General features: G+C 41.7%; 1 protein-coding gene across 1 annotated transcript; it reads right to left on the minus strand.

Moving 5' to 3' along the window:
• Nucleotides 1–9116: 9116 nt before the first annotated feature.
• Nucleotides 9117–18934, minus strand: LOC106586060 (uncharacterized). The gene is made up of 7 exons (XM_014172886.3): nt 18674–18934; nt 17235–17327; nt 16725–16763; nt 15986–16024; nt 11264–11393; nt 10923–11164; nt 9117–9779 (listed from the first exon to the last, which is right to left on the minus strand). Exons 2-7 carry the CDS (start codon nt 17307–17309, stop codon nt 9621–9623), a joined length of 684 nt encoding a protein of 227 aa, XP_014028361.2. The 5' UTR covers nt 17310–17327; nt 18674–18934; the 3' UTR covers nt 9117–9620.
• Nucleotides 18935–24301: the final 5367 nt, after the last annotated feature.

A 24301-nucleotide genomic window follows, 5' to 3' on the forward strand; every position in this document is an offset into this window, starting at 1 on the left:
CCTGTATAAAAGACACCTGGGAGCCAGAAATCTTTCTGATTAAGAGGGGGTCAAATACTTATGCTGCCTATGACCCCAAGAACACCATCCCCACCGTCAAACATGGAGGTGGAAACATTATGCTTTGGGGGTGTTTTTCTGCTAAGGGGACAGGACAACTTCACCGCATCAAAGGGACGATGGACGGGGTCATGTACCGTCAAATCTTGGGTGAGAACCTCCTTCCCTCAGCCAGGGCATTGAAAATGGGTCATAGATGGGTATTCCAGCATGACAATGACCCAAAACACATGGCCAAGGCAACAAAGGAGTTGCTCAAGAATAAGCACATTAAGGTCCTGGAGTGGCCTAGCCAGTCTCCAGACCTTAATCCCATGGAAAATCTGTGGAGGGAGGTGAAGGTTCTAGTTGCCAAACGTCAGCCTCGAAACCTTAATGACTTGGAGAAGATCTGCAAAGAGGAGTGGGACAAAATCCCTCCTGAGATGTGTGCAAACCTGGTGGCCAACTACAAGAAACGTCTGACCTCTGTGATTGCCAATAAGGGTTTTGCCACCAAGTACTAAGTCATGTTTTGCAGGGGGGTCAAATACTTATTTCCCTCATTAAAATGCAAATCAATTTATAACATTTTTGACATGCGTTTTTCTGGATTTTTTTGTTGTTATTCTGTCTCTCACTGTTCAAATAAACCTACCATTAAAATTATAGACTGATAATTTCTTTGTCAGTGGGCAAACGTACAAAATCAGCAGGGGATCAAATACTTTTTTCCCTCACTGTATACATATTTGCTAATAGACAGAGATGTATTGTTGTATTTCTGGTCAATTAGACGTGTTTAGAGCATATTCATACAGTAATATACTGTGGTAGACAGGTTTGTCATGAAATCAAGGAGGTGGGAAGACAGGGTAGATAATAAACATATAATGCCATTTCTAAGAGGTCACAGCTGATTGGTCTAATGCTAGTTTGAGTGGACCAATGAGATAAGAGTTGATATCTACAGTGTGCGTATCCAAATGAGAATTACTAAACTGAATGGAGAATGGAACATTATTAAACACTTCTAGTCGTAAAACTCAACAGACATACGATAGTTAAATACTAGCAAGTAATACATTCATGAACAAAGAGCTAGTGTAACCAATGTGAAATGGCTAGCTAGTTAGCAGGCTGCGCACTAATAGCATTTCAATCGGTGACGTCACTCACTCTGAGACCTTGAAGTAGTTGTTCCCCTTGCTCTGCAAGGGCCGTGGCTTTTGTGGAGCGATGGGTAACGATGCTTCGAGGTTGGCTGTTGTCGATGTGTGCAGAGGGTTCCTGGTTCGAACCCAGGTAGGGGCGAGGAGAGGGACAGAAGCTACACTGTTATAGCTAGACTGATTAACATTTATTAAAATCAGACGCATTAACATAATGAACACAGAACCTTCCATGCCATATCTGGAGATACACCAGTACATTCTACTGTGGACTAAAGAGGAAGCCATGACATATCTGCAAAAACCTTTGTGGTCTTATTTACGTACATGAATTAATAATATGTTGATGTTCCAGTGTGGGCTGTTTAGTTGATCAGTTCCTTGTTAACCTTCTGTAGCAGGTTCAAGGGGGTAGGGTTTCCACATCACCAAGTTCAATAACCAAACTCGCACAGGAAGCACAACTAGAATACAAATGGGGAATTTATTAGGGAGATTTGCACACTGTGGGAAAGGGGGGAATTCAACAATCAGTTCTTGTTGTCCATTCCATCCTCCAGGGGTAATCCTAAACCTCAGGTCCTCAGCCAAACTTGTTCAGTACACAGGGGGAGGGTAATCAGACAGTCCAGGTCACAATGGGTAATCACACAGATAATTCTGTCTTCTCACACTCTCCATACCACATGTTTTCCTCTCAGTCCTCCCTCTGTTTGTGCAGCCCGCTTCCTTTTTTATCCCCAAGCACTCCCTGGTTTAATGGTCCACAGGCTTGCCTTTTTGGGGCAGGAAGTCCATATAAGGCTTTGGGGTGGAGCCAGCGGGCTGCAAGATATCTCCCTTCAATCACCACTACTCTCACCTCTCACCTCTCACCTCTCCCTGCCGTCTGCCAATCTTCATAGTCCCAGGTGAAGAGCTGAAACAGAATCAGACTCTATATACACCATCATACACAGGTTGTCAGTATACAGAACAATAACATGATATATGTTGCTTTGTGTTCTGTTCATCACCACTTAATAACTCTATTGGACACTGGGGTAGTGATATTGATTTTCACATACTGTCCAGTACGACGCAATTGAGAGATATTACAGAGAACGTGTGAGAATACATGAGACAATGGGTTTCATAGTGGAAGAACTACCATCTAGTGTTGGAGTACAGCCACTACAGGGGTGATATGAGATTCTCATGTCTCTGTCTTCCCTGTACTGTCAGACCCTGTATGTAGAGAGAGGAAGGCTATGTTCCCTGAACTGTCAGACCCTGTATGTGGAGAGAGGAAGGCTGTCTTCCCTGTACTGTCAGACCCTGTATGTGGAGAGAGGAAGGCTGTCTTCCCTGTACTGTCAGACCCTGTATGTGGATGGAGGAAGGCTGTCTTCCCTGTACTGTCAGACCCTGTATGTGGAGAGAGGAAGGCTGTCTTCCCTGTACTGTCAGACCCTGTATGTGGAGAGAGGAAGACTATCTTCCCTGTACTGTCAGGCCCTGTATGTAGAGAGAGGAAGGCTGTCTTCCCTGAACTGTCAGACTCTGTATGTAGAGAGAGGAAGGCTGTCTTCCCTGTACTGTCAGACCCTGTATGTAGAGAGAGGAAGGCTGTCTTCCCTGTACTGTCAGACCCTGTATGTAGAGAGAGGAAGGCTGTCTTCCCTGTAATGTCAGACAGGGGTTTATTGGAGCAGGTTGAGAGCTTCAAGATCCACATCACCAACAAACTATCATGGCCCAAACACACCAAGACAGTCGTGAACAGGACACGACAATGCCTATTCCCCCTCAGCAGACTGAATATATTTGGCTTGGGTCCTCAGATCCTCAAAACATTCTACAGCTGCACCATCAAGAGCATCCTGACTGGTTGCATCACCGCCTGGTATGGCAACTGCTCGGCCTCCAACCGCGAGGTGCTGCAGAGGGCGTTCCAGTACATCACTGGGGCCAAGCTTCCTGCCATGCAGGACCTCTAGACCAGGCAGTGTCAGAGGAATTGCCAAAGACTCCAGCCACCCTAGTCATAGACTGTTCTCTCTGCTACCGCACGGCAAGCGGTACCGGAGGACCAAGTCTTGGTTCAAAAGGCTTCTTAACACCGTCTACCCCCAAGCCATAAGACTGCTGAACAGCTAATCAAGTGGCTACCCAGACTATTTGCATTGTCGTCTTCCCCACCGAACCTTGTATGTGGACAGAGGAAGACTGTCTTCCCTGTACTGTCAGACCCTGTATGTGGAGAGAGGAAGGCTGTCTTCCCTGAACTGTCAGACCCTGTATGTAGAGAGAGGAAGACTGTCTTCCCTGTACTGTCAGACCCTGTATGTGGACAGAGGAAGACTGTCTTCCCTGAACTGTCAGACCCTGTATGTAGAGAGAGGAAGGCTGTCTTCCTGTACTGACAGACCCTGTATGTAGAGAGAAGAAGGCTGTCTTCCCTGTACTGTCAGACCCTGTATGTAGAGAGAAGAAGGCTGTCTTCCCTGTACTGTCAGACCCTGTACATGGGGAGAGGAAGGTACAGGGAATTAAAACGTCTGGATTTTCAGCCTGTTCAGGTGGGATGGGGTTTTTGGCCCACAGCATGACATCACAATCTGATCTGATTATTCTGACCAATGATCAGTAATTATATTTGCATATGTTTCTTCTTACTTTGAAGGGATAAATGGGGTAGGCTCTAGAGTCTATAGGATCTTATCAACCAAACAGGGCTGTGTATGTAAATATATTTAAAGTTGTATCAACACGCCCACAAGATCAGACTGAACATTTCAATGGCAAAAGGAGGCTCAGGGAAATAAATGACACACAGACATTTATTAGACATACAGTGATGATGTATAAAATCTAATTAATAGGAGTGCATGGTGGTTTTAACCAATACGGTCATAACTCCATCTTGTCCACTGATAGGCTACTGTATTGGATACAGGAAGGTATGTGTCAGGGGTCGAGTTAGAATTTCTTTTTTGCCCTGTTTCTCAAAAGTGTTGGAAAAACTTGTCAATAATTAACTGACTGGCTTCCTTGATGCCTATAGTATTCTCTCTGATAAGCAATCTGGTTTCTGCTCAGGTTATGGATGTGTCACTGCAACCTTAAAGGTCCTAAATGATGTCACCATTGCCCTTGATTCTAAGAAATGCTGTGCTGCTATTTTATTGACTTGGCCTAAGCTTTTGATACGGTAAACCATTCCATTCTTGTGGGCCGGATAAGGAGTATTGGTGTCTTTGAGCAGTCTATGGCCTAGTTTGCGGGCTACCTCTCTCAAAGAGTGCAGTGTAAAAAGTCAGAACATCTGCTGTCCCAGCCACTGCCTGTCACCAAGGGAGTACCCCAAGGCTCGATCCTAGGCCCCACGTTCTTCTCAATGTACATCAGCAACATAGCTCAGGCAGTTGGAAGCTATCTCATCCATTTATATGCAGATGATAGTCTTATACTCAGCTGGCCCCTCCCCGGATTTGTAAACGTTCTACGTCAAAGCTTTCTTTGTTTCCAACAAGCTTTCTCTGCCATTAACATTGTTCTGAACACCTCCAAAATAAAGGTCATGTGGTTTGGTAAGAAGAATGCCCCTCTCGCCACGTGTGTGATTACTACCTCTGAGGGTTTAGAGCTTGAGGTAGTCACCTCATACAAGTACTTGGGAGTATGGCTAGATGGTACACTGTTCTTCTCTCAGCACATATCAAAGCTGCAGGCTAAAGTTAAATCTAGACTCCTCTTTCACCCCAGCTGCCAAACTAACCCTGATTCAGATGACCATCCTACACATGCTAGATTATGGACACGTAATTTATAGATCGGCCGGTAATGGTGCTTTTGAGCGGCTAGATATTCTTCACTATTCGACCATCAGATTTGCTACCAATGCTCCTTATAGGACACATCACTGCACTCTATACTCTTCTGTGAACTGGTCAACTCTGTATACCTGTTGTTGCTTATTTATAAAACCCTCTAAGGCCTCACTCCCCCCTATATGAGATATCTACTGCAGCCCTCATCCTCCAGATACAACACCCGTTCTGCCAGTCACATCAAGGCGGTGACCCGATCCTGTAGGTTCATGCTCTACAACATTCGCAGAGTACGACCCTGCCTCACACAGGAAGCGGCGCAGGTCCTAATCCAGGCACTTGTCATCTCCCGTCTGGATTACTGCAACTCGTTGTTGGCTGGGCTCCCTGCCTGTGCCATTAAACCCCTACAACTCATCCAGAACGCCGCAGCCCGTCTGGTGTTCAACCTTCCCAAGTTCTCTCACGTCACCCCGCTCCTCCGCTCTCTCCACTGGCTTCCAGTTGAAGCTCGCATCCGCTACAAGACCATGGTGCTTGCCTACGGAGCTGTGAGGGGAACGGCACCTCCGTAACTTCAGGCTCTGATCAGGCCCTACACCCAAACAAGGGCACTGCGTTCATCCACCTCTGGCCTGCTCGCCTCCCTACCTCTGAGGAAGCACAGTTCCCGCTCAGCCCAGTCAAAACTGTTCGCTGCTCTGGCACCCCAATGGTGGAACAAGCTCCCTCACGACGCCAGGACAGCGGAGTCAATCACCACCTTCCGGAGACACCTGAAACCCCACCTCTTCAAGGAATACCTGGGATAGGATAAAGTAATCCTTCTAACCCCCCCCTTAAAAGATTTAGATGCACTATTGTAAAGTGGTTGTTCCACTGGATATCATAAGGTGAATGCACCAATTTGTAAGTCGCTCTGGATAAGAGCGTCTGCTAAATGACTTAAATGTAATGTAAATGTTAAAGGTCCCCACACCACACACATCCCTGGGTTGCACGTCTTTTCAGTTCACTGCAGCTAGCGACTGGAACGAGCTGCAACAAACACTCAAACTGGACAGTTTTATCTCCATCTCTTCATTCAAAGACTCAATCATGGACACTCTTACTGACAGTTGTGGCTGCTTTGCATGATGTATTGTTGTCTCTACCTTCTTGCCCTTTGTGCTGTTGTCTGTGCCCAATAATGTTTGTACCCTGTTTTGTGCTGCTACCATGTTGTGCTGCTGCCATGTTGGGTTGCTACCATGTTGTTGTCATGTTGTGTTGCGACCATGCTGTGTTGTCATGTGTTGCTGCCTTGCTATGTTGTCTTCTGAGGTCTCTCTTTATGTAGTGTCGTGTGTTTTGTCCTGTATTTTTAAATCATTTATTTTTATTTTTAATCCCAGCCCCATCCCCGCAGGAGGCCTTTTTCCTTTTGGTAGGCCGTCATTGTAAATAAGAATTTGTTCTTAACTGACTTGCCCAGTTAAATAAAGGATACATCTTTTTTATTTTTTTTTAAGAATCAGATAGCACTTAGGTCATAGAAATAGTTATCATATAGTTTTTCATTGGTCAAGATATGAGGCTCATGTAATACACTCATTCTTAAAAGTCTAAGTCGTTAAGGGGGATGGGGGGTTCAAAGCTGACATATGGAATTGTTTTAAGATGGTGATACCATGGATCATTTAGCTATTTCATTTCATTTGGAATTTTAGGACCCCTTTAGGTATATATATATATATATATATATATATATATATATATATATATATATATATATATATATATATATATATATATATATATATATATACAGTGTCTTTGGAAAGTATTCAGACTCCTTCACTTTTTCCACATTTTGTTATGTTTCAGCCTTATTCTAAAATGTGTTAAATAGTTTTTTGTCCTCATCAATCTACACACAACACCCCAAAATGACAAAACTTCTTCCATTTAACAATGATGGAGGCCACCGTGTTCTTGGGGACCTTCAATGCTGCAGAATTTTTTAAGTACCAAAGGGTCTGAATACTTATGTAAATACGTTTTCTCTTTTTAATACATTTGCAAAAACATTTTTTGCTTTGTCATTATGGAGTATTGTGTGTAGATTGATGAGGATTTTTTTTATTTAATCCATTTTAGAACAAGGCTGTAAAGTGACACAATTTGGAAAAAGTCAAGGGGTCTGAATACTTTCCGAATGCACTGTACAGACTTTCTCATGAGAAGACTGATTTTCGGGATGTCTCATGGTCTGACAAACACCGCTGTAGCTCAACCACCTTCCACCGCAGATGCTGAATATAGGCGGATGCGGTAGATTACGATGGAGTCCATGCAAAAAAACAGATATGTCTAGTTTAAACTGACAGATTTTGATGGGGATGTTTTTATTATGTTACTCAGACTGACCCACCGGTGGGTCAGTAGACTCTAGGTGGATACTAGAGTCTACTCTAGACAAAGATAAGTAGGCTACTGTAATACACTAGAGTAGTCCAAAGGTCTTAATGTTGTACATCGTCTGCCATCTACTGTTTGGATTCAACTATTACATCAGTGATAATCATTAAATCAAATCAAATCCAAGTATATTGGTCACATACACATGGTTAGCAGATGTTATTGCGAACGTAGCGAAATGCTTGTGCTTCTAGTTTCGACAGTGCAGCAATATCTAACAAGTAATCTAACAACTGCACAACAACGTCCTAACACACACAAATCTAAGTAAAGGGATGGAATAAGAATATGTACATATAAATATATGGATGAGCGATGACCGAGCGGCACAGTCAAGATGAAATAGATGGTTTAAAATACAGTATATACATATGAGATGAGTAATGCAAGATATGTTAATATTAATAAAGTGGCATTATTAAAGTGACTAGTGTTCAATTTATTAAAGTGGCCAATGATTCCAATCCTGTATGCAGGCAGCAGCCTCTCTGTGTTAGTGATGGCTGTTGTGCAGTCCTCACCACCCTCTGGAGAGCCTTGCGGTTGTGGGCGGTGCAGTTGCCGTACCAGGCGGTGATACAGCCCGACAGGATGCTCTTGATTGTGCATCTGTAAAAGTTTGAGAGGGTTTTAGGTGACAAACCACATTTCTTCAGCCTCCTGAGGTTGAAGAGGTGCAGTTGCATCTTCTTCACCACGCTGTCTGTGTGGGTGGACCATTTCAGTTTGTCCGTGATGTGTACGCCGAGGAACTTAAAACTTTCCACCTTCTCCACTACTGTCCTGTCTATGTGGATAGGGAGGTGCTCCCTCTGCTGTTTCCTGAAGTCCACGATTATCTCCTTTGTTTTGTTGTGAGAGGTTATTATCTCCTTAGTATTATCTCCTTAGTTTTGTAGTGAGAGGTTGTTTTCCTGACACCACACTCCGAGTGCCCTCACCTCCTCTGTGTAGGCTGTCTCATCGTTGTTGGTAATCAAGCCCACTACTGTTGTTTCGTCTGCAAACTTGATGATTGAGTTGGCCAAACAGTCATGGGTGAACAGAGAGTACAGGAGGGGACTAAGCAAGCATGCTTGTGGGGCCCCAGTGTTGAGGATCAGCGAAGTTGAGATGTTGTTTCCTACCTTCACCACCTGGGGGCGGCCCGTCAGAAAGTCCAGGACCCATATAAATATTATCCAGTCAGATTTAGTCGATTCAATTTCTATGGAAACACCATATTACCAATACATTACTTTGTTATCCTTTCTAAATTCACAACTGAAATTGTGTGACCATAATCTTAGTAACACTGGATAACCCCTTATTTCTAAAATGTTAACAGTTCATTGACAAACCCTTTATAGACTATGTGAAAGGGAAAGGGAAAGGGGGATACCTAGTCAGTTGTACAACTGAATGCATTCAACTGAAATGTGTCTTCAGCATTTAACCCAACCCCTCTGAATCAGAGAGGTGCGGAGGGCTGCCTTAATCGACAGCCATGTCTTCGGCACCCGGGGAACAGTAGGTTAACTGCCTTGCTCAGGGTAGATTGTACCCTAATGTAAAGTCTTAATATATTCTGCTTCTCTCACTCTAAAACATGGATGTGGATGCAGTCAACAGACAATAAAACAGACAGAAAACAGAATTCTTGCTCATGTTTTATTATTATGAAGACCTCACTTCATACAGAGACAGAGAGGATGGAAGAGAGAGAGAACATCTGAGAGGTTTAGACCTCACTTCATACAGAGACAGAGAGGATGGAAGAGAGAGAGAACATCTGAGAGGTTTAGACCTCACTTCATACAGAGACAGAGAGGATGGAAGAGAGAGAACATCTGAGAGGTTTAGACCTCATGTCATACAGAGAGGATGGAAGAGAGAGAGAACATCTGAGAGGTTTAGAACTCACTTCATACAGAGACAGAGAGGATGGAAGAGAGAGAGAACATCTGAGAGGTTTAGACCTCACTTCATACAGAGACAGAGAGGATGGAAGAGAGAGAACATCTGAGAGGTTTAGAACTCACTTCATACAGAGACAGAGAGGATGGAAGAGAGAGAGAACATCTGAGAGGTTTAGACCTCACTTCATACAGAGACAGAGAGGATGGAAGAGAGAGAGAACATATCCGAAGTTTAGAATTCAAGCAGCTGGTGCACCCTGGTTGGCGTGGATTTCATCACGCAGGAGACCAAGACCTCTTCTGTCAAGCCCCCTCTTATTTTCCTTAAGTGGAAATAGGGTCGATGTTATATTGCATAAATATTTAGCCAGACATTTGGTGAAGGCATTGGTATCTTCCTATGGACGGTTGAGAAGAGACAAATCAGGTGATACACTCCAGGGTTGGGATCAATTATTTCAATTCAGGAAGGTTAATGAAATTCTAATCACAATTACAATTAGAGGGAATACAGTATCAATTGGAATTGACCATAGAATGAACTGGCAGCCATTTTGAGTGTACCAATGCCAGAAAGTAAAAGCAGGTAGTGTACCCTTCAATCTGTGCTGTAATTTATTGAGTCAACTCAACTGACATTACAACTGAACTAACAAATACAAGTTTAGCCTAAAAAACTAATAGAAAATAATCTTGTATCACAACACTTCTCATTTTTCTAAAGATTGAATTTAACTGTACATAATAATATAAATATGTATATATGAAAAGAGTGTAAATAGTATTTTTGTTGTCTCTTGGTTTCTTTCCAATATATAACTCTTAAGTTCGATTGACCTCTTTATCTATAGATGCGGTAAAGGAGTCAATCAATCTTGACCAAAACAGCTGAGTTGCCATGGAATCGCGTGGGTGAAAGATCCCGGGTTCTCCTCATTGCCCCCCAGCAAAATTGGTTATATATGTATTTTCACACTATGTTGAGGTAAACATCTGAGCATAATGTTTGTATGGAGTCACTTCTTCTAAACCTGAAAAGGGACAACTTCTATTCTACAGCGAAAATAGACAAATATATTCAAGTCGGATTTAAGTAACCACATGGATTTAAGTAACCACTGTTACAACACATAAATCATGACGGATTTGACAAATATCCACTTTGTTAGATCAGATGTTGATTAGGTGCCAATCTGGTCAATGGAACGTCTGCATTCCAATGACTCCTTTACCGCATCTATTGCGAGTACCCATGGGTTTACCAGTACAATTGCCAGGGTTACAGTAGATCTTCCAAGCCTGTTCTATTCATTCTATTTCTATGGAATTGACTGATTCATGTTTGTTAAGGGGTTACCTACATCCACTAACCATCTTGTAGCAATTCATATCACATAGCCTGTTTGTATGTTTTTAAATTCCAGTTGATGTTAAAACAATTATCAAAGGCAAATACTTTTTAATGCAGTTGGTGGATTATAATATGGATTAGAAACTTTAGATTGTTGAGTCTCAATGTTTGATTAAAGAAATAAACTTACCTGCCTGCAGGTTGCAGAACCATAGCGAATAACTGTCACAAGATGCTCACAATTAGCAGATACAACTCTGTATTGTCTTTGACAGTTTTTGTGAAAAGTTGTAATTTTGTTAACCATGTCTTGGTAATTCATCACTTCGTCTTCATAATCCCTATAATTTTGTTTCTCAGCGGTGCTGTCTTCTGTAACTTCCTCCAGTTTGCCAAACACACAATCTGCATATTGTTTGTTATTAATTTCACCTGATAAAGGAAAAATACTTTTCATGAGTAAGGTTGTAGAAATGTTTAACATAAAGGATTTAAAAGGCTTATGTTTTATTGAAACTTTTGTAAACTTACCTGAGAAGTGAAAAATATCCTGTCCAGGAAGTTTACCTTCGATATCTTGATCGTCCACATAAATAACATAGTGGTTAAATGAAACAGGACCGATCTTCCGTTTAAATTTGATGATATCCCCAAAATCAAACTTAAATAACAACAAAAGATCAATAAGTGACAGATCATTAGTTATTATGAGCAATCCAATATTGTAATTTCTAATCAAATCTCTAATCATGTATGTAACGTCACATAACTCACAGCATTTAAAATATGGATACAATATGGATAAAGACATAAAATTAGGGCAGGAAATTATTTCACTGGTAGCCAATGTTCACCTACTGAAAGTAATTGCCATATTGCTTCATCACTTTGTTTGTCAGTTTGTTTTATGTTCACAATTACTGGTAGTCATGAGAAGACTCATGAGACCATATGCTTACTGGTACAACACACATGAAGGGGTATTCCACATGTGGGGGTACAGTAAAGGTTGGGAACCCCTGGCATAAGTTAGTGAAGCAGCAATGCAGCAGCAGCCAATGTGTTTACAGAACTGGTCAACTGAAAGAGGAACTGACACAGATTTATAACCTTTACATCTTTTTAAAATCTATTCATATACACCCTTTCCGGTGGAAAATGTCAATAGTAGGATAATCGTTGGAATGAAAGACCCTGGATAAAAACACGAGGACACATTTAACCTGAGAACTGGTAAATGGTGTTCCTCGACTATAGATTATAGATATGCCTTTGTTGACTGGGGAAAAAAATTGCCGGGTGAAACTGGACACTTTAGGTTACGGTTATTTTCCGTTGCAAGGCATCAGAGCGATGCGCAACTAAGCAGGAGTCCTAATGTCAGCCCTATGTTCCAAAAGACTCCCAGAATGAATTGCGTTGATGCTAGTTTTCATACTGTGGTCTAGATGTTCTTAGTAACAAGAGAGGAATCCAGTGAGAGGAATATATGAACCCTGGGCACTTTAATCAACTTTCTGTCCAGTACTCTTACATTGCATTTCCTGTTTTTCTCACCAGTTCTCTCTCCCTTAGCCCATAACTATCTGTGTCTCGAAGGAGCACACACCCATTAAACATGAACATCACACATTTGTTCATAGAATGTTTGAATATGACGTAGAGTCAGGTATTTGTAAAAATTCTATAATAATAAGAGTGGGAAAGTGGCTGTGCGTTTGGGCAATTAATAGACACTGCAGTAAATAAAAACATAGAAAAACGTATCTGTCTTGTCCAGGCCCAGGCTCTACACAGACCGGTCCACCATAACCAATCAGGGTAAGTTTTCCCAAAAGCATTCTAGCACTAAAATCTTCTTAATTCCATTGAAACTAAATGTACGTAAAATGATCTTAGTGCTACGATGCTTCTGGGAATCCCAGCCTAGAGCTACAGTAGCCCAATATGCAAAAGTCCACAGTGGAGGCCTTTGCCATTCACTTTGACTATCTGTTTACAGGCAACAACAACAGCGCAACTTTAACTAGACCATTAGAAAGTAGTAGCAAAAGCCACAAAATACACCTGAATGGTTTTCTGCAAATATAGAAATATCACAGGAGTAATCATACATTTGGGAACTTTACAGTCCTATTGATCAAACAACCAGCAGGTAGGTTAGCTCTTCCTCAGTTGCCTATGCACATCAACAACAAGTACACCAACAACCACAATGAATGTTAGCCAGAGACAGATAAGTACAAATCTAATGAAGGATCTGTAGATAAACCCTTTGGCAGTCAAAATTGCACTGATACTATGAGGAGTAGTAGCCTGCTCGCACCTGCCTGCCAATGCCTGCTTCTGTCCCATAACACACATTTTTTACAACTAAATTGAGATTTACAGCTTGAGATATGCTAACTGTGGATGACAGTCATTCAAGCTCGGTATAGTAGTTAGCTAAGTGAGTCACATTTATTTTTAGTGTTTACGGAATGTCACGCTGCTTGCTTAGCGAGTACCATTTCCTCCTGTTTCGGCTCACACGAGGCTCAAACCCAGGACCTCTGCTTTGCTAGCACACACGACCGCCCTCCATGACAACAAACCAACTGTTTGAGCTACAGTCGTATGAAACAGTTTGGGCACCCCTGACAATTTTCATGATTTCCATTTATAAATAATTGGGTGTTTGGATCAGCAATTTCATTTTGATCTATCAAATAACTGATGGACACAGTAATATTTCAGTAGTGAAATTAGGTTTATTGGATTAACAAAAAATGTGCAATATGCATCAAAACAAAATTAGACAGGTGCATAAATTTGGGCACCCCAATAGAAAAATCACATCAATATTTAGTAGAGCCTCCTTTTGCTAAAATAACAGCCTCTAGACACTTCCTATAGCCTCTAATGAGTGTGTGGATTCTGGATGAAGGTATTTTGGACCATTCCTCCTTACAAAACATCTCCAGTTCAGTTAGGTTTGATGGTTACCGAGCATGGACAGCACGCTTCAAATCATCCCACAGATTCTCAATGATATTCAGGTCTGGGGACTGGGATGGCCATTCCAGAACATTGTACTTGTTCCTCTGCATAAATGCCCGAGTAGATTTTGAGCAGTGTTTTGGGTTGTTGAAATATCCAGCCCGGCGTAACTTCAACTTTGTAACTGATTCTTCAACATTATTCCCAAGAATCTGCTGATATTGAGTGGAATCCATGTGACCCTCAACTTTAACAAGATTCCCAGTACTGGCACTGGCCACACAGACCCACACCATGATGGAACCCCCACCAAATTTTACTGTGGGTAGCAAGTGATTTTCTTGGAACGCTGTGTTCTTTTGCCGCCATGCATAACGTCCCTTGTTATGACCAAATAACTTGATTTTTGTTTCATCAGTCCACAGCACCTTATTCCAAAATGAAGCTGGCTTGTCCAAATGTGCGTTTGCATACCTCAAGCGACTCTGTTTGTGGCGTGTGTGCAGAAAAGGCTTCTTCCGCATCACTCTCCCATACAGCTTCTCCTTGTGCAAAGTGCGCTGAATTGTTGAACGATGCACAGTGACAACATCTGCAGAAAGATGATGTTGAAGGTCTTTGGAGGTGGTCTGTGGGCTGTTTTTGACCGTTCTCACCATCAGGGTCGTTGTCTTGTTGAAATATCCAGCCCGGCGTAACTTCAACTTTGTGACTGATTCTTCAACATTATTCCCAAGAATCTGCTGATATTGAGTGGAATCCATGCGACCCTCGAAGTGGCAGGCCTTTGCCTCTCCGATATTTTACTTGGCCTGCCACTTCTGGCCTTAACAAGAATTGTACCTGTGGTCTTCCATTTCCTCACTATGTTCCTCACAGTGGACCTGACAGCTTACATCTCTGCGATAGCTTTTTGTAGCCTTCCTCTAAACCATAATGTTGAACAATCTTTGTTTTCAGGTCATTTGAGAGTTGTTTTGAGGCCCCCATGTTGCCACTCTTCAGAGGAGAGTCAAAGAGAACAACAACTTGCAATTGGCCACCTTAAATACCTTTTCTCATGATTGGATGCACTTGTCTATGAAGTTCAAGGCTTAATGAGCTCACCAAACCAATTGTATGTTCCAATTAATCAGTGCTAAGTAGTTACAGGTATTCAAATCAACAGAATGACAAGGGTGCCCAAATTCTTGCATAGCCTATTTTTCACATCTGATTTAATTTCATACAACTTAATATTGCTACACTAAAAATCTTTGTCTGGACAATACTCCAGTACTCAGCTTTTATTAGAAAATGAATGGCATGCCACTGTGATCATTTTCTGTGATGACAGAGTAAATTATTATGCAGCCTCAGAGGGGTGCCCAAACTTTTTCATACGACTGTACGTAATTCGATAGCTCACATTTAATGCTAGCTGTGGAGGGAGCTTACGGTACGTTCTTAACTAACCAAATGCGGTAGCCATCGAAGCTGCAAAACATGTTTTGGGGGGATAAAATCGGCCACTAACCTGTGCTCACCCACTCGTCTACGCGATGATATGACATCCTTGCAGCAGCAAGCTAGCTACAAGGCTCTATATGTTTATCTTGCAAAATACATAAATAGATAAGCTAGTCTATTAGCCACATTATGACCTGTGATCATTACCCTTACTAGTTTGATTGTGTTGAGATGCCCAGTCTTTTGTCTGTTTTTGTCCAAAATATTGAGTGAGTGATACTGAAACTCTGCATCACCCAAAAGACTGGAGGCAGTAAACAAAGCTGTGATTTACAACCTGATAGCAATACTTATTAGACTACGAAGCAATGTATTGATCAATTATATTAATCATGCATTGACTGCATTCATCCATTCTGCCAACAATGCCTTACTATACGTATTGAAACTTTGAGTAAAAAAGAATCCATTTTTAAAACCTCTTATAAAATTGGTATTATGATTGTCTGTTGGTTGCCTGTTTGTTTCATATCTGCAAAGTAGTTAAAACGGTGTCAGTTCCATTTGGAACAGAAAAGTTGTTTGAATCCAATTGTTGCATTTTCAGTTGATGATATCAGCTTTGCCTAATTAAACAACAACATGCTCATTGATCACTATATGTCTTCCTCATATCAATATCAAACAATATCAATATAATATAGTAATATCAATATTTTGTCCCACCACTGCTGGCAAGATAGTAGGCCAAATACAGACAATATAACCAGACACAATTCACATAACTAACGTTTTTTGAATGTTTGTAGTGGTATTTTTTTTTACCTGTTTAGCCCCCTGTTGAGCTGTCGTAGACATACTCCCCTGTTAGTATAAAAGAGAGACAATTGTTTCATAACTATTTCAATGACTTGCAATAAAAAAAAAACATGTTCAATTAGCCATGTACACTCTTAGAAAAAAAGGTGCAATCTAGAACCTAAATGGGTTTTTCGGCTTTCCCCATAAGAGAACACTTTGAAAAACACTTTTTGGTTCCAGCTGGAACCCTTTTCGTTCCAGGTATAACCATTTTGGGTTCAATGAAGAATCCTTTCCAAAGAGGTTCAACCTGGAACCAAACAAGTTCTACCTGGAATCAAAAGTGTTTTCCTATGGGGACAGCCAAAGAACCCTTTTGGAACCCTTTTAGCTAAGACTGCATTGTAGATTACTTCAAAAAAACGTTTCTCACTTTTGTTGACACTAACAAGATGGTAGATATCATACTGGTAGATTTGGAGCTTAACCCCTGAATTGTGTGGTTCCATTTTTTGGGAAATGATTTACTAACAGTAATCTATTCTTTTTTGACATAATACTGCAGGCTAAGAGGAAGAATAAACCGACATCACTATATGTCTTCGTCATATCAATATCAACCAATATCAATATAATATAGTAATATCAATATTTTGTCCCACCACTGCTGGCAAGATAGTAGGCCAAATACAGACAATATAACCAGACACAATTCACAAAACTAACGTTTTTTCAATGTTTGTAGTGTTACAGTTTTTTTTACCTGTTTAACCCCATGTTGAGCTGTCCTAGACTTACTCCCCTGTTAGTATAAAAGAGAGACAATTGTTTCATAACTATTTCAATGACTTGCAAAAAAAAAACATGTTCAATTAGCCATGTACACTCTTAGAAAAAAAGGTGCAATCTAGAACCTAAATGGGTTTTTCGGCTTTCCCCATAAGAGAACACTTTGAAGAACACTTTTTGGTTCCAGCTGGAACCCTTTTCATTCCAGGTATAACCATTTTGGGTTCAATGTAGAACCCTTTCCAAAGAGGTTCAACCTGGAACCAAAAAAGGTTCTACCTGGAATCAAAAGTGCTCTCCTATGGGGACAGCCAAAGAACACTTTTGGAACCATTTTAGCTAAGAGTGCATTGTAGATTACTTTAAAAAACGTTTCTCACTTTTGTTGGACACATACTAACAAGACGGTAAATATCATACTGGTAGATTTGGAGATTAACCCCTGAATTGAGTGTTTTAAAAGCATTTATTTTAAGTCACTTACCCCTCCTTTAACGGAGATGGTCAGTTGAAAAAGTAAGATGGCCAAAATGAAGGTCAGCTTCATTCTCATCATCATGGCAGTCCAGGGGAAATGCTGGAAAGGAAATATCAGTTCATGTGACTCTGCTGCACTGTTCCTTCAGAAGTGTGCTTGGTTTTCACTGGAAATTGTTACGGTGAATTGACATATGAGTTAATAATTGGCCTAATTTTAGGTCAGTACTGAACTGGTCACACCACAGGACTCTTTATTTCTAAATCAAGTGTAAAAATCCCAGAAACACTGCTGTTCAAATCAAACACTCTTCTGAAATTATAGTGCGGAAAAACATCTGTTATGATTGAATTCCGACTTCAGACTTCAAAGCCATATCAACATCCCAAAATCCACAGAGGAGTCATGAACCTTTTATTCTTGAAAGCCCACTGATGAGGACCAAATGTCCTAGCATTCATTTAGGCTAATGTATATCTCTACAGCTATCTCTTCTATATGACATTCTTATCTCAAGAAGCAATTTCAGTGTTCAAACACTCGTATTCTAACTATCGGGTAGCTTTCACTGGAGTTGGTTAGCTGAGAGATCAACTGTAGCAGATTTGTTAAATGTCAGACAGACAGTGACTAAAACAGGAATAGAATATTTAAGTTCATCACAGTAATACAACACAACCTCCAAAAGCAATACGTGTAAATAGATTGTTTGTAAAAACAGACAAAAACGTTCTTATTAACTTTCATACAAGTACTTTAATGCTCCATGTATTTGGACCCAGGTTTGTTTGGTACTAGAGGTATTTGTAATGTATTTGGACCCTGGTTTGTTTGGTACTAGAGGTATTTGTAATGTATTTGGACCCTGGTTTGTTTGGTACTAGAGGTATTTGTAATGTATTTGGACCCTGGTTTGTTTGGTACTAGAGGTATTTGTAATGTATTTGGCCCCTGGTTTGTTTGGTACTAGAGGTATTTGTAATGTATTTGGACCCTGGTTTGTTTGGTACTAGAGGTATTTGTAATGTATTTGGACCCTGGTTTGTTTGGTACTAGAGGTATTTGTAATGTATTTGTACCCTGGTTTGTTTGGTACTAGAGGTATTTGTAATGTATTTGTACCCTGGTTTGTTTGGTACTAGAGGTATTTGTAATGTATTTGGACCCTGGTTTGTTTGGTACTAGAGGTATTTGTAATGTATTTGTACCCTGGTTTGTTTGGTACTAGAGGTATTTGTAATGTTACAAATTGCCTAGCATTTATATAATTGTTTTGGAAAATACTTTTGAATACCTTCAACTTGAAGTAATTGAATTCAGCCACATTATTTGAAAATAATCAAACAAATACTTAAATAAGCATGTATTTGTTCCCAGGTCTGCAGCTGAGACAGACAGATGAAGAGACCACTGTCTCTTCTCATAAGACATGAAGTATCACTTACCTCTGGAGAGTAAGACAAGTGGACGTTGAGTTGAGAGGTGAGAGTGAAGGGTCTTCCCTGTTGAGAGGTGAGAGTGAATGGTCTTCCCTGTTGAGAGGTGAGAGTGAAGGGTCTTCCCTGTTGAGAGGTGAGAGTGAATGGTCTTCCCTGTTGAGAGGTGAGAGTGAAGGGTCTTCCCTGTTGAGAGGTGAGAGTGAAGGGTCTTCCCTGTTGAGAGGTGAGTGAAGGATCTTCTCTGTGATGGTCAGAGCCTACTGAAGCTGGGAGAGGTGACCCTTTAAATACTGTTCTGACCAGCCTCAGTCTTCCTCCAGCTGCTCTGACCTTAACAAATATAACACATGAACTAGTTATCAGCTGCTTTGAATATGTTCTGATATTAGGCCCAGGTGGAGAGAGACATGATGGTGCACACTAATAAAGAATATACTGTATGTTGTCAAGGTCTTGTACAGTTACCATCTACTGAACTCACTAAAAGGTTAGTCAATAAAAACATGTAACACTTTATGTCTTTTGGAATAATTATATTTCTTGTCATTATTATGTTGACATTAGTCCTTCATATTCTGTATAACTGAACATGTTGCAAGTTTCATTCTTGGGTTGAAATAAAGAAATTGTGATTAATTATTTTGAAATGAAAGGAATTCTAAACAAATAACACATTTCTAAATTAAAGTTATATTTCTGGTATATAGATATATTTAGACTTTAAAACATATCTGTGGAACACTGTACTAGACAGGATTTTCATAAGCAGACAGATGTGGAGGACGGACGAGAGGAAGGAACTAATGAACATATTGCCTTCTTTCTCACAGGCCACAGCTGATTGGCCTAATGCCAATGGGAGCGAACCAATGATATGAGAGTTGATATCTACAGTGGGCGTATCCAAATGAGAACTACTAGACGTCTGAACTTTATTGAACACTTCTAGTAGTAAATATCGAATGACATAAAATAATGAACATCCAGCAAGGTGTTAAATGAATGAACAAAAACCCTGTATAGACATTTAATTAACATTTATTAAAATCAGACTCGTTGACATAACAAACACAGAGCCTTCTATGACATAATTGTGGATACATCAGTACATTCTGCTGTGGACTGAAGAGGAAGCCATGACATATTTGGAAAAACCTTTTAGTTTGAGGTCTTATTTACATACATGAGTTAATATGTTTATGGTCAAGTGTGGGCTGTTTAGTGTATCAGTTCCTTGTGTTAACCTTCATAGTCCAGGTGAAGAGCTGAAACAGAATCAGACTCTATATACACCATCATACACAGGTTGTCAGTATACAGAACAATAACATGATATGTTACTTTGTGTTCTGTTCATCACCACTCAATAACTCTATTGGACACTGGTGTAGTGATATTGATCTGCACATACTGCCCAGATGAACTTGTTACACATTTCACTCTAGAGTCAAGAACACAGAGGATTGGAATGGATGTGAAGGGATTCAGGAGGAGAATGGGAATTGACAAGATGAAGCCAAGGACTGTAGATGAAGGAACCAGGGGGTGGACTGTAGAGTTTGGGCCTGGAGTCTTGGTCAACATCATCATCAGGCCATGGTAGGTAGGTAGGTAGGCTGCTGCTGCTGCTGCTGCTGATGATGATGATGATGATGATGATGATGATGATGATGATGATGATAGTCCCCCTCAGGAGGAACTAAAGGTGGAGGAGAGATGTTAGTTTGGTCAGGTTTAAGTAGCGGTGGCTGTGGTGATTAAGAAGAGTGAGGACAGGTGTGGAGCATGATTGGCAGTTAGTAGTAGCTGGTGCTTGTTGAGTTGATGGAAGAGCTACGTTCAAGGCGACTAGTTGAAAGAGTTGCATTCAGGTCTGGTCCTCTCTCCTGAATTTAAGTAAACATTTAACTCCATTAAACACATTGAGATGCATTATTTTCAAATGAATGGAATTCTAAAAGTACATTTAAAAAATGAAAGTGATCTTTCTGGTGTCTAGGTATAGATTCAGACCAAAACAACGGAAACACAGACATGACACTGTAAAAACATCTTTATTTGGTGGGTAAGTAGGAACGTTTGTGAACCACTATACTACACTATACTGGGGTAAAACAACAGGGACTCCACTGTTTTACCGTAGCAGGAGCCCCACTACTGTATGTTAATAAAGGAGGAAACCCAGGAAATTCCTGTGTTCAGTCTGATATAAACAGACCAGACTTTCAGAACCCTAGTGAAAGCAAGGTTTGTATGTAAAAAGATTAGAGACCCCTTGATGGGCTCCAAACATGTCACCAGATACCTATAGCTACTGACTGGACATCTCTCTAAAATAACCTAACATGTCTTAGTCATGAAAATTACATTTCATGTATTACCTTATTTGGGTATACAATATGCACAAATGTTACTGGATACGCTGAATTAGGTACAAGTATATCCACAATATGCAAGTGTAAACTCTGAGTTGATTGACACTGTGCCAGTGTGTGTGTATGTTTGTGTGTGTGCATGCGTGTGTGTGTGTGACAAGAACAGAGGGTTCAGGTTCAACATTTCAAACTTACATAAACACATGTTCGTGCCAGCCACAATCATTTTTTTAAGACACCCTCTCTGTCCTGTATATCTCAACTGTGAAATCAGTATCTAACCAAATAGGTCCAGAGCCTTCTGCTAACCTAGATATGAGAGGAGCAGTGGTCCATGGTCTCTAGCAGAGCATACCAGGTGTACTGAACTATCACTGTGGTTTTACAAAGAAGGCTGATAGAGCAAGGTGAGGTGATATTCAGAACAAAGACTCTCCTGGACATTATCATTAAAGGAAGTATATCTGTCATGTAATGTCATCACATTATATGACATCAATGTGATACATACTTTGGTCTTTCATTTTGTAGTAAGTACTACTGTTAAACTGCAATTCAATTTGTCTGTCTGAGATTATCTGGACAAAATCTTTAATATCCTGTTTACCTGATATGTTAAATATGTTAAATATGTTTCCTGAAAAACATTTAGTGTTTAAGGCAGAACTTTGATATCCACATTTTATGTTTTGTGATGTCATCCTTTAATAACGAATGGAACATAGAACAATATAACAAACACGAGTAGCGTATAGACATGAAACACAACCAATTCTGACTGGGGAAAGAACCTAAGGCCAGATATAGGGGAGGTAACAAGTGAGGTAATGGAGTCCAAGTGTGTCTGATGATGACGTGCAGGGGCGTGTAATGATTGATGCCAGGACTGGTGGTTTGTATAATGGTGACGTCGAGCGCCGGAGAGGAGGAGTGGGAGTAGACGTGACCCCAGCTTTAGGTGTAATGCCAGGAGCAGCTTGTGGATTTGACAGCTCTAACGCAGTTCCACCTTCGACACCACCAAAACAACAGCTATGCCGACGTCGGCTAATGCAGATCTGATTGAATAGAGCCCTTGTGGTAGAAAATAGAAGTTGCAGACAAAAGTGGCTACAAAGCAGAGAAAAATAAGTGCATGTTGGCCGCAGTACTTTGACCTCACTGGAGGGTTACAGTCGTTGTCGTGCATCACTCGATTTCAGAAAAAGAGCAGAAGAGTGTCTGCGACCCACCTAGACAACACTTGACTTTTCTTCCAAAAATGTAGCTTAAAGATGTGTGTTTATTTGTTGGGTCAGTAGGAAAGACAGAAACCACTGTAAAGATATGTGTTTATTTGGTGGGTCAGTAGGAAAGACAGAAACCACTGTAAAGATGTGCTGTTGGAAATGTCTGGGATTACAGCACTACAACCATTTATCAAGTGTGGATTTTTCTGCAAGGACTATTCTCTGAACCTCAGTGTAGACCCCCAGATGCACAACAGAGAGAGGGGGACCCTCCACCTCAGTGAAGACCACCAGATGGACGACAGAGAGAGGGGGATCCTCCACCTCAGTGAAGACCCCCAGATGGACATTTACATTTAAGTCATTTAGCAGACGTTCTTATCCAGAGCGACTTACAAATTGGTACATTCAGTTTATGATATCCAGTGGAACAACCACTTTACAATAGTGCATCTAAATCCTTTAAGGGGGGGGGGGGGGGGGGGGGGGGGGGGGTTAGAAGGATTACTTTATGCTATCCTAGGTATTCCTTGAAGAGGTGGGGTTTCAGGTGTCTCCGGAAGGTGGTGATTGACTCCGCTGTCCTGGCGTCGTGAGGGAGCTTGTTCCACCATTGGGGTGCCAGAGCAGCGAACAGTTTTGACTGGGCTGAGCGGGAACTGTGCTTCCTCAGAGGTAGGGAGGCGAGCAGGCCAGAGGTGGATGAACGCAGTGCCCTTGTTTGGGTGTAGGGCCTGATCAGAGCCTGAAGGTACGGAGGTGCCGTTCCCCTCACAGCTCCGTAGGCAAGCACCATGGTCTTGTAGCGGATGCGAGCTTCAACTGGAAGCCAGTGGAGAGAGCGGAGGAGCGGGGTGATGTGAGAGAACATGGGCAGGTTGAACACCAGACGGGCTGCGGCGTTCTGGATGAGTTGTAGGGGTTTAATGGCACAGGCAGGGAGCCCAGATAACAGCGAGTTGCAGTAATCCAGACGGGAGATGACAAGTGCCTGGATTAGGACCTGCGCCGCTTCCTGTGTGAGGCAGGGTCGTACTCTGCGAATGTTGTAGAGCATGAACCTACAGGATCGGGTCACCGCCTTGATGTTAGTGGAGAACGACAGGGTGTTGTCCAGGGTCACGCCAAGGTTCTTAGCACTCTGGGAGGAGGACACAATGGAGTTGTCAACCGTGATGGCGAGATCATGGAACGGGCAGTCCTTCCCCGGGAGGAAGAGCAGCTCCGTCTTGCTGAGGTTCAGCTTGAGGTGGTGATCCGTCATCCACACTGATATGTCTGCCAGACATGCAGAGATGCGATTCACCACCTGGTTATCAGAAGGGGGAAAGGAGAAGATTAATTGTGTGTCATCTGCATAGCAATGATAGGAGAGACCATGTGAGGATATGACAGAGCCAAGTGACTTGGTGTATAGCGAGAATAGGAGAGGGCCTAGAACAGAGCCCTGGGGGACACCAGTGGTGAGAGCACATGGTGCGGAGACAGATTCTCGCCACGCCACCTGGTAGGAGCGACCTGTCAGGTAGGACGCAATCCAAGCGTGGGCTGCGCCGGAGATGCCCAACTCGGAGAGGGTGGAGAGGAGGATCTGATGGTTCACAGTATCAAAGGCAGCAGATAGGTCTAGAAGGATGAGAGCAGAGGAGAGAGAGTTAGCTTTAGCAGTGCGGAGAGCCTCAGTGACACAGAGAAGAGCAGTCTCAGTTGAATGACCAGTCTTGAAGCCTGACTGATTTGGATCAAGAAGGTAATTCTGAGAGAGATAGCAGGAGAGCTGGCTAAGGACGGCACATTCAAGAGTTTTGGAGAGAAAAGAAAGAAGGGATACTGGTCTGTAGTTGTTGACATCGGAGGGATCGAGTGTAGGTTTTTTCAGAAGGGGTGCAACTCTCGCTCTCTTGAAGACGGAAGGGACGTAGCCAGCGGTCAAGGATGAGTTGATGAGCGAGGTGAGGTAAGGGAGAAGGTCTCCGGAAATGGTCTGGAGAAGAGAGGAGAGGATAGGGTCAAGCGGGAAGGTTGTTGGG

Source organism: Salmo salar, chromosome 14 (genome assembly GCF_965601325.2).
Source record: "Salmo salar chromosome 14, fSalSal1, whole genome shotgun sequence".
Taxonomy (NCBI): Eukaryota; Metazoa; Chordata; class Actinopteri; order Salmoniformes; family Salmonidae; genus Salmo; species Salmo salar.

What these genes read in the sequence shown, in the direction of transcription:
- LOC106586060 (XM_014172886.3), bottom strand. Translation starts at nt 17,309, where the DNA reads ATGATGATGAGAATGAAGCTGACCTTCATTTTGGCCATCTTACTTTTT. An exon ending in CTCAACAGGGGGCTAAACAG is followed by an intron (nt 11,394 to 15,985) that starts GTAAAAAAAAAT and finishes TTGTTATTTAAG; the next exon opens with TTTGATTTTGGGGATATCAT. An exon ending in GTTCTGCAACCTGCAGGCAG is followed by an intron (nt 9,780 to 10,922) that starts GTAAGTTTATTT and finishes AACCGTCCATAG; the next exon opens with GAAGATACCAATGCCTTCAC.